Here is a 10,797-nt window from a genome sequence, read left to right as displayed (position 1 = left end):
ATAGATAGATAGATAGATAGATAGATAGATAGATAGATAGATAGATAGATAGATAGATAGATGTTAATATGTGGTTTTCCAAGACGATTTGCTGCCTGTAAGGAAACTTATGTACAGTTTACTGGCTTTCTTTCTCTTTGAGGTTGGCATCACTGGTCTAGATAACTCTTAAGGTCCCTTAATAGCCCATCTTCTGCCTTTGAATTGAACACACTCACCCCTCACCTCCATTCTCTTAGAATTTCTTTTAAGATTCAGCTCAAATGCCACTATCACAGAAGCTTTCCTGATCTCCCTGGTTGCTAGTATCCTACTACTCATTGGGGGTAAATCACCTTGTATATATTTTGTCTTTATTAGATGCATACTTACACACATGCATGTTGTCTCCTCAAGAGAATGTAAGATTCCTGAAAATGGGAACTGTTTGCTTTTGGTTTTGAATCCCAGGGACTAGGGCAATGCCTGGCCCATTGTAGGCACTAAATAATACCTATCAGTGGGTAAATCTATGTTCCTGTGACTATTTAATCTTTAATGACTCTTTGCACAGCTCTAATCATTAGGAGTTTCTTCTTTATATCAAGGCCAACCTTACTTCTCCAACTGCTTCCCATTGCTCCTGGTTCAGCCTACCTTTAATCCCTTCCACCTCTCAATCTCAGGAGCCTGTAAATCCCCTAGTCCTGTTCAATGTTGCCTCCAATGTCATCTCCTCCCCTTCCTCTCTCTGTTTCCAGGTTTGTTATGTTAAGCCTGGAATTTGACTACATGTGCCAATATGACTATGTTGAGGTCCGGGATGGGGACAACAGTGACAGCAGGATAATCAAACGCTTCTGTGGGAATGAGCGGCCAGCCCCCATTCAAAGCACTGGGCCCTCCCTCCACATCCTCTTCCAGTCAGACGGCTCTAAGAACTTTGATGGGTTCCATGCCATCTTTGAAGAGATCACAGGTAAAGAGAATGAAAATGAATGTGGCATTTTATAGTTGTGCCCCAGACAAATCTCTCCCTGAATACCTTCCTTTCCTCCTTTCAGCCTCATTAAAACTTCTCATGCTGTGTTGTCAACAGTAACCTAAGTAGGCACTGAAAATGATTGCTTAGCTCATTGGTGAGAAAGAAAAGCTCCCCAAGAACCAATGCTGATTGATCCCACCATTAGCACTGGCTTAAAATAAGTCCCACCTAGAATCTCACACTCTTGGGTCATTTTATCAGAGTTTTACAGGCAGTGTATTCAGCAAGAGGGAGAGGGGGTGGCAGAGAATCTTCCCCTTCTTCACCACTGTTTCCCTTTCACCATTCTCCAATATCTAGATCAGTCAAAGGAGCCAGGGATGTTGAATCTTAACCAGAGTCACTCAGTCAGCATTTATTAGGCACTTAATAGATGCCAAGCACAGTGCTAAGTACCAGAGATATAAAGAAAGGCAAACACAATCTCTGCCCTCTAAGAGCCCCACATTTTAATAGGAGTGACAATGTGTAAGAACTTGTAGCATGTAAGATATAAGCAGTGTGACTTGAAAGTAATCTCAAATGGAAGGTTCTAACATGGGGAGGGGCAGTGTATTCAAGTGACTTAGAAAAGTTCCATGCAGAAGGTGGGATTGGAGAAAGCCAGAAGGCAGGGGCAAGTGAGGAGAACATTCTAGATAGATTTAAAGGGATCTATTCCATGAGTACCCAAACAAGCATCCCCTCTACAGCATACTTGGCCAGTGTTCACCCATATTTTGGCTGAAGACTTCCCATGAGGAAGGATCACCTGTCTCCAGAGGCAGCCCACTTCACTCTTTGCACAGCTCTAATCATTAGAAATTTCTTCTTTACATCAAGGCCAACCTTACTTCTCCAACTGCTTCCCATTGCTCCTGGTTCAGCCTACCTGGGCCAAGATGATTACATCTAATTCTTCTACCAAGTGGCAGCCCTCTATGTCTTCTCTTCTCCAGGTCTGGCATTCAGAACCCTTCATAGCCTGGCCCCTCCCTACATTTCCATCTTTTCATACTTCGCTTGCCCCTATATGTTGTGTGGTCCAGTGATACTGACCTCCTTATTATTATCATTCATTGTACTTCATCTCCTGATTCTGGTCATTTTCACAGGTTGTCCTCCATGCCTAAAATTCTCTCTCATTTCATCTCTGTCTCCTAGCTTTCCTGTCTTCCTTTAAGTACCAGTTAAAATTCTACTTCCTTTGGGAAGTTTTTTTTTAATCCCCTTCATTCTAACCTCCCTTCTTTTGATTATCTCCATTTTTCTCTTTCTTTTCCTTCCTTCCTTCCTTCCTTCCTTCCTTCCTTCCTTCCTTCCTTCCTTCCTTCCTTCCTTCCTTCCTTCCTTCCTTTCTTCCTTCTTTCCTTAGGGTATGTGACTAGGATCACTCAAATCTTGGTCAAAGAGATGTATAATTTTCTATATCATCCATCTGATGAAAGGAAGAATCCACATTTTCTCAGTCTAGTCTAAGCAAACACCATTGTGCTGGATTGCAACCATTAGCCCAAACTTAGAATTTCTTTTACTGTCTGCTTAGATTTTGGCCTGGGTAAGTCTTTGCCAAGATTTCCCACATTGGTTGATTTCTGGGTGAGGATGTAAAAAATGGGAAAAATCTTGGTCTCAATACAATAATTAGTTATTAGTACAAGAGAAATAACCAATTCTCTCACATCCTGTGCTCCTAAGACATTTTTCAAGTCTGTGCTAGACATTTACAAAACCTGAACCCACATGCAAGGCATAAGCACCTCACCCGGGTATAAGCACTGTCTCACCCTATCTTTTGTCTTACAGCCTGCTCTTCATCTCCATGTTTCCATGATGGCACATGCCTCCTTGACAAAGCTGGATCCTATCGGTGTGCCTGCCTGGCGGGCTACACTGGGAAACACTGTGAAAGTCGTGAGTATGACTCCAGAATCTGATTCCCCAACGCCCCATCTTTGAGCAAAGGTGTCACATGGGTAGCAAAGGGTGACAAAATGGCACTGGGAATTCCCAGATCCTGGTCTCAAGGAGTGCTTATAGTAAGGGGTACCAGGGAAAGCTAGGTGGTGCAGTGGATAGAGCATTGGGCTTGGAATCAGGAAGACTCATCTTCATGAGTTCAAATCTGGTCTCAGACACTTACTAGTTGTGTGACCCTGGGCAAGTCACTTAACCCTGTTTGCCTTAGTTCCTCATCTGTAAAGTAAGCTGAAGAACGCAATACCAAGAAAATCCCGAAACAGGATCACAAAGAGTCTGAAGCAACTCAACAACATAGGGGAAAGAGCACTGACTTTGTAGTCAAAGGACCTGGGTTAAAATCCCAACCCTGATGCTTTCTACCTGTGTGAACTTGGGCAAACCACTAACCTAGCCTGTGTCTCCATTTTCTCATATATTAAATCATGGAATTGGTCTAGATGACTTCTGATATTCCTTTTACCTCTAGTGACAGGCAACTCAAAGATACTAGACTCTATGCTTATTTTTATTATAAATTAAAATTGTAGCTGGTGAATATGGGCCAGGACAGGATCAGAATGAATTAAACTAATAAACTAGCTGGCTTTGATTAAATATAGTTTATCATATTGCATCTAGTACAGGGGAGCAAAAAGAAATCTCAGTACTACCCTCATTGAGTTCCCACTCTGTGCAGGGGAAGGAGTGCATTGAGGTATATCCCATATGGTAACAGAACACTTAGAGACTAGTATGGCAGAAAAGTCAACAGTGGGTAGAACCAGGAGATGGTAGTTTGAAATAGGGGCAAGGTGACATAGAACTAAGTCCTAGACAGAGCTCACCAATATCCTTCCATTTCAACCTTACAGCCCTGTCTATGCACCTGCTGCCTGACTCATAGCCTGGCTTGTCTATTGAAGCAAGAGAGTTCTCTGGCTGACCCCGAGTTTCTGAGAACGGCTGCTGTTTCACGGTTAACTCCTGTCTGCAAAAGTCAAAGAGCTGAGACAAAAGGGTTGAATTCCACCCTAACAAATGCCCCCACTCCCAAGCTGCCTGCTGTTTCTAATTCTCCCTCCAAAAAACTGGGAAATCCTTCTTCCTTTCTGGCAAAGCATTGGGCTGCAGGTCATGGCAGATTCTCACTACCCTTTTCTATATCCAGAGACTAAATATTTTCCCAACTGTATTTTCCCTTTACTCCTTTGAAGGGGAAGTTGTTTAATACAGTATAGGACTGCATAGCTCATATACCTGGCGTTAGGATAGGGACTCCTTAGGAATGTTAGCTGGAGAGGCAGCTGGCTTAGTAGACGAAGAGGTGACCTCACAGTCAAGAAGTTAAGCCTGCCTTGGATATATCCTGGTTATGTGACCTTGGGCCACTTCACTTCTTGATGGCCCCAGGTAACTTCCTTATACTGTAACTTGCAAAACAGGTTTAGGTCTGTGTTAGTGAAGGAAAACCTGACTGCAATCTCCCTGCATCAATAAAATGACAGGCCCAGTCCAAAATAAATTGCTTCAGTCACATTTTAGAAGGGACATTGATAATCTGGAAATTATCTAAGGCAGAGTTTTTTTTTAAAATGTTTTTATTTTCTGTTCCAAATTCTCTCCCTTCCACAATCTCCTCCCCCATTCATTGAGAAGGCAAGAAATGTAATACCCTTTATATATATGAAGCCATGGCAAGGGTTCTTAACCTTTTGTGTGTGTGTATTGGACATCTTTGTCAACCTGGTGATGTCCAGGGAGTCCTCAGAATGGAGCTTTTAAATGCATAAAATAAAATACATATGATCACAAAGGAACTCAATTATATTGAAATAATTATTTAAAAATTTCAAAAACAAGTTCATAGACCCCCAGGTTAAGTAAGATCCCCTGATCCAGAGGAATGTGATGAGGATCGTGAAGAGTTTTAAGATACTGCAATATGAGGATTAAGTTAAAGGAACTGGGGATCTTTGTCACAGAGAAGAGAAGACTTAGGGGAGACAGCATAGCTGTCTTCACACATTTGAAAGGCTATCATATGGAAAAGGGTAGATTTGATTTTCTTGGCCCTAGAGGGAGGGAACAAATGGTTGAATGTTTCAGAGAGGCAACTCTAGCCTCGATAAAAGGAAAAAAAACTTCTGTACTATTAGAACTGTCATACAAAAGCAGTATCTGTTGCTTTTGGAGGCAGTGAACTCCTCAGCACTGAAGGTTTTTAAGCAAAGGCTGAATGACCAGCATGTGGGATGATTCTTTGAGTCTTGACTGGTCTCTTCCAGCTTAAAAGAGCCAAAGGTTCTGATTCAGTAGGTACCATAGATAGAACCTAGAACAGAATTACAACTAGTTAGCCTTGGACCACCTTCAGAGACCATTTATTAGGGTCCTTGGCAAACCCATACTAAGTCCCCAGCCTGATAATGTTTCATACTTTTCAACATTGGTTATAGTCTTTCTAGACATCTGTTCAGTGTAAAATTAAGTGGCTCTAAAGGACTTCTTAGGTCCCTTCCCCATATCATTCTTTAAACCCATGAAAAAATTTAAAATATTATGTTCCTCTGGACAAGCAGCTGGTGTTACTGATGCCTGCTAAAATTTCAGTGCTTTTAGCTGACTTGGATGATAAGGAGAAAATGAGGGTAGAGAGGAATCCATTTACCTTAGATGCTTAGATTACTATCTTGTGTATTTATAAGGCTTTGGGGCAGAAGCGAATTTGTGGCACATATCTATGCAGTATAGAAAAGCAAAATACTTATTTTCATTTTGTTCTGAGATTTTCTACATAAAATGTTTCTAGAAGTCTCATGGGGACAGATCCTGAACTTTATCTATAAAATCTTCCTTTATTCTCTTTCACACCTGGATTTAAAAGAGAAAGAGGGGAATAACACGATCACCACAGGCATTTAATGCTTCACATACATTATGTATCATTATATATATATATATAATATCACATATATTATAGATTTGAAAAGTGGTGTGATGCATGTGCTGCTGTACTCTATATTGTATATAGTCTCTATAGTCAGGAAGATCTAAGTTCGAATCCTTCCTCAGACACTTATAAGCAGTGTGACCCTGAGTATGAGAATAGCATCTACCTCCCAGTGTTGTAGTGGGGATCTGTTGAGATAACAGGTGTCAAGTGCTTTGCAAACCTCAAAGTTACATATAAATGCCAGAAGTGAAGGGATTTTCCCAAAGCCACTTAGCCATTAAATAGTGAAAATGAGATTCAAATCATAATCTTATTCAGTGCTTTCCCCATTATACCATTAGACAGTGAGGCTCTTGAGAGATAGATTATCCCCCACCCTCTCTTTGCATCTCCAATGTGGCTTATAGTAGGTGCTTAATAAATGGTCATTGGCTTGATTTGCTAGTGTTAGTCAAGTGAAGGCTTCAATTTGGAATAAGATCACAGATTTAGAGGTGGAACGGACTTCAGAGGTCCGGTATTCCAACCCTCTCGTTTTACAAATGGGAAAACAGAAGTGAAAAGGTGGGGTTGAGTGATTTGTCCAAAGTCACATTGGCATAGTAAGCAGCAGCTGAGCATGAAATTCCAGAGCCAGTGTTCAATCCATTTGGCCAATCTTTCAATAGATTCCTCATTGGTCTCCCTGCTTCCAGTCTCTCTCTTCTCCAATGTAGTCACCAAATTGGTATTCCTAAAACACAGAGCTAACCATATTGCTGCCCCTCTGATCTCTGCCACTCCTCTAAAATTGTCAACATCTCCCCATTGCCTCTAGGATTAACTGTAAACTCTTTGGTCTGGCATTTACATTTGCTTTTGTCTCCCTAGTATCAAGCATAGTGCCTTGCATATAGTACCTAACATAGGTTTATTGAATTAAAAGTTGGAGTGAAAGTAGCTTCTGTGTCTCCTTTCATGAGCCAAAATGCCTTTGGAGGAGTTGGTCCAAAAATTGTTGTATGCCATTTATTCATAATTTGAAAGAACAGAATCCAGATGCCCTGGCTATGGGTTAACCTGTTCAACTAAACATGTGATACAAGACCAGTTACAATAGTTTGCTGCCCCCAAATCACTTGAAAAGTCCCATTGCATAGGTGGTGGAGGAGAGTTAAATTCTTTCCATTATAATAACCAAAATATTATAAAAGCAAGTACATAATGTTTCAATAAGCATATGTCTTAATCAATGAATGGAAATTAAGACCTTGGGAAGTCATTTAACCTCAGTCTACCTCGGTTACCTCAACTGAAAAATGGGACACAACAACCACCCAGGGTTGTTGTGAAGATCAAATGAGATAATACTTGTAAAGTGCCTGGCACATAGTAGGCACTTAATAAATGCTTGTTTCCTTCCTGCCTTCAATAAACATTTATTAAGTTCCTATCATGTGCAAAACAGATAGAGTGTGCCACCTATTGAATAGGGAGCTATCTTCAAAGCCAAGAACTCCTGCCTCTGACTCATATTGGTTGTTTGACAGTGGAAAAGAAACTTAACTCCTGGGGTATAGGAAATTCTTTAAGACTCTGTTGCACAGGGAAGATGTTGACCTGTATTGGTAGAGGGAATTTCCTTCCCTGAGAATTCCAAATACCAGTAAAGTGACTGATCCTGTTCACATACTTCTCTGCAAAGCTTTGTACTAGGCACTGGGAGTAACAAAGAAAAAGAAACAATTCTTATCCTTAGAGAACTTGCATTCTATTAGGAAGATACAATATGTTGTGGTAAAATGGAAAGAGTATACCTTATCATCATGGTGCTAGAGAACTTGGATTAGATTATTCCATCTGTCTCTTACTGTCAATGGAACCTTTGATAAATCACTTCACTTATTTGACTCTAAATTTCTTCATCTGTAGAATGAGAGGATTGGAATAGCTGACCTTCAATGTTCTCCAGCTATAGTTTATGATTCCATGTATACAAGTAAATAAATGCAAAGTAGATACAATGGATGTCACCAAATTGTCAGGCAGAGCTTGACTTTAGGTCTAGAGGATTCAGACTAGGTTTCCTTTCTAGAAGATTCAGTGTTCTCCTAGATCACTTCCAGAAAACTCAGGGAGGAAACATCAAAGGCCAAACCCCTCAGCAATATCTGTATGATAGGGCTAAGAATAGGATTTATTTGATGGAATAGTTGTGGGAATCAAATGGGAGGATGAAGTAAAGTGCTTTTCAAACCAGAAGGGGTTATATTATTAATTAATTAGCTATTGCTATTGGTTTGCAGAAAGATCATTTATTCAAGAGGTAAAAAAAAGCCAAATTGGTTCCAAAGAATCTCTTTTCCCATGTTCATGGTCTTTTCCCATTCGGTTTGTGGAATCTTTTTAATGCTCAGGAAAAATTTACTTGTCCAAAATAAGTTAGGTGGGATCCCCATCCATTAAAGGTCTTAAAACACTATCAAGTTTGTTATAGTAAGGATTTCTTTTGGTATGGGTTGGCCGAGCTGTTGGCTGTGATCCCATTGAACTCTATAAATGTCATGATTCTATAAATATCTATGAATGAATTTCCACTTCACAGGTAAAGAAATGGACCCACAGAAAGGTCAAGGAGACTCAGTAACTCAGTGGCAAAACTCAGAATCTAACTAAGGGTTTCAGATTCCCTGTCCAATTTCCAGTCTATCAGACACAATTCTTTAAGTTATCATTAACATATTTGCTCACCCAACTAAACAATATGGTAAACTAAAAGCTGCCTTGTTCCATTAGCCACTTCTCTAAAATGGTGGCCTCTTTCCAGACTTAGGCAATGTTAGTTATGACTGGTAGGACTTAAAACAACCTAGTTCCCCCCTTTTTCCCCACAATCATTTATTTCTCTTCTGGTAAGTTGTTCTTATCATGAGTCAATGTAATAACATTTGGAGAAAGTCCAACATTTCAAAAACTAGCATTCATTCTTGGTTACCTACAAAATGTGTCTTTTTAAAAGTATCCCTCCTGGTCTAATAAGAGTTTTCTTTTTTTGAAGAACATAGTCTTTGAAGTCCATGGGAGAGAAAGTTGAGGATAGTCTAATAATTGTTTCAACTAGATGTTGGAAACATTGTGGGTACATAATTTTGGAATCCCATAGTTGGACACTGTCCCCAATTTCTCTTACTGATAGTAGTTTTCTTATAACAGAAAAAGCCGCCCCCTGTTTCTCCATGGTGCTTTCAGTGCCAGCTAGAGTGGGTTCACCCTGGAGCACAGAGTTGGGCCTTCTTAGCTCTCTCTCCTGCCAGCCTCTCTCCACTCAAGCAAACCCTCCTTTCCCTCCCCTCCCCAATCACCAGCCACCCTGGCCCACCATGTAAGGGAATAGGGGGCCCTTTCTCCTCTGAAGTTTAGTTTCCTGTTTCCTTTGTATGGGACAAGAAAACAAAAAATGGAGTTCTCAAGTAAATGGTCGGAATCTTGTTTTGAAAGTTTGGGGTGAAAAGGATGCATTACTCTGCTCCAATTTCCATGTTTCCTTTGTTTGCCTGGCCCAGTTGATGGCCGAGTTTTGCTTTGCATCCTAATGAAGGTTAATTCAACAGGACTAAATCTGGGGGCACAATGTTTCCACTTCAGTCTCTGATGGGGCTTTTTACAAATCCAGGGGACTTCCACCAATTAAGACAAAATGGCGGTTCTGGACTCATTTAGTTCCCAGAGCATCTAAAGGTTTCCCAGTAGACTCACCCAAAGGCAAGAAAGAAAAGAGTGTTCAGAACTCAGTGCAATTTATGCTTTTGCTTTTAAGTGGGAGCCAATATTATGCATCAGCAGAGACTATTAAGAACTTTGGGGTTTTCTCTGAAGCATTAGTATTGATTGCAGTGGCAATGTACTAGGGCCCCTGGGAAGAGGGGTGCAATCTTTTCTAGAATCACAGGGAGATGAATAATATACCACGGAATATCTGGGATTAATGCACACTGTCCTAAATTCTCTCAGGTGAGCCATCTTTTTCTTTAGCAATATCATTTATTGGTTTCACCACATCAGAGCTTCAAATGGACCATGGACAGATCCTTTTCCCTACTTCTGGTAATTTGGCAGCAAGAAAATGAGTGCATCTGTGGACAAGGGGTTAGAGAAACAACACAGATTTCTACAAAGTAGGTGTTGTACAATGACTTTCCCAGGGACTTGGGGGCTTAATGCAGGTCACCAGGGCTCAATTAGGAGACCTTCTATGTCCCTTCAGCCAGCTGGCATCTCTGACCCCTGCTGGGCATTGAATAAGCAACCATTGAGTATCCTTTGATTAATAGAATGCCCTGCATACAGATAGAGTGAGGGACCCAGGAGGTACAGCTTAAAGTAAAAGTAGACATTGCCAGTGTGGTTGTAGACACAGAATTGGTAGACCAGGGAAAATACGACTGCATCTGGCATGAAGATTAGGTAAACTTTTGTGGTCTGGGAAAGCCCGAAAAATGGGGCTATTAAAAGTGATAAATGAAAAGATCAGAGGAGAAATTGGATCTAGGGATACACACAGGGCCGTCATAATGCCAGGACTGAGAAATACTGTGCCCCTGTGTTAATGAGTTGTTTTGCTTCTTTCACTGAGAATTGGAGATCATTCATTTAATGTATGGGATGTCTGTCAGCCTGCTGTTGCTCATTTAACTGCTCAGGGCATCAGTGCTTTACAGATAATCTTTGGGGGAGGAGTGGCAAGATGGTAGAATGACTGAGGACAGAGCTGATTCTGTGACCAGGATGAGAGGTACACAGGAACCATTGTACTGGGAAGTGGTTAGGAGACCATAACATAAGACCAGACTCTAGGTAGACTTTTTCTCAGAAGACAGATTTATAGATTTTGGAGCTGGAA

The 10,797-nt window shown here is 40.8% G+C and overlaps 1 protein-coding gene across 3 annotated transcripts in view; it reads left to right on the top strand.

Moving 5' to 3' along the window:
• The window catches only part of PAMR1 (peptidase domain containing associated with muscle regeneration 1), a 111,972-nt gene that overhangs the window by 61,940 nt on the left and 39,235 nt on the right, over positions 1-10,797 (top strand). For all 3 annotated transcript variants that reach the window (XM_069091429.1, XM_069091431.1, XM_069091430.1), the window contains exons 5-6: positions 741-958; positions 2,810-2,917. In XM_069091429.1, the coding sequence (XP_068947530.1) occupies positions 741-958; positions 2,810-2,917 (326 nt within the window). The remainder of the gene's footprint in view (positions 1-740; positions 959-2,809; positions 2,918-10,797) is intronic.

This window comes from Petaurus breviceps, unplaced genomic scaffold, assembly GCF_028583685.1.
Source record: "Petaurus breviceps papuanus isolate PSGF00001 unplaced genomic scaffold, PetGlider_PUasm1.0 188, whole genome shotgun sequence".
NCBI lineage: Eukaryota > Metazoa > Chordata > Mammalia > Diprotodontia > Petauridae > Petaurus > Petaurus breviceps.
The sequence above is the reverse complement of the archived record's forward strand: the minus strand, read 5'-3'. Positions and strand labels throughout refer to the sequence as shown.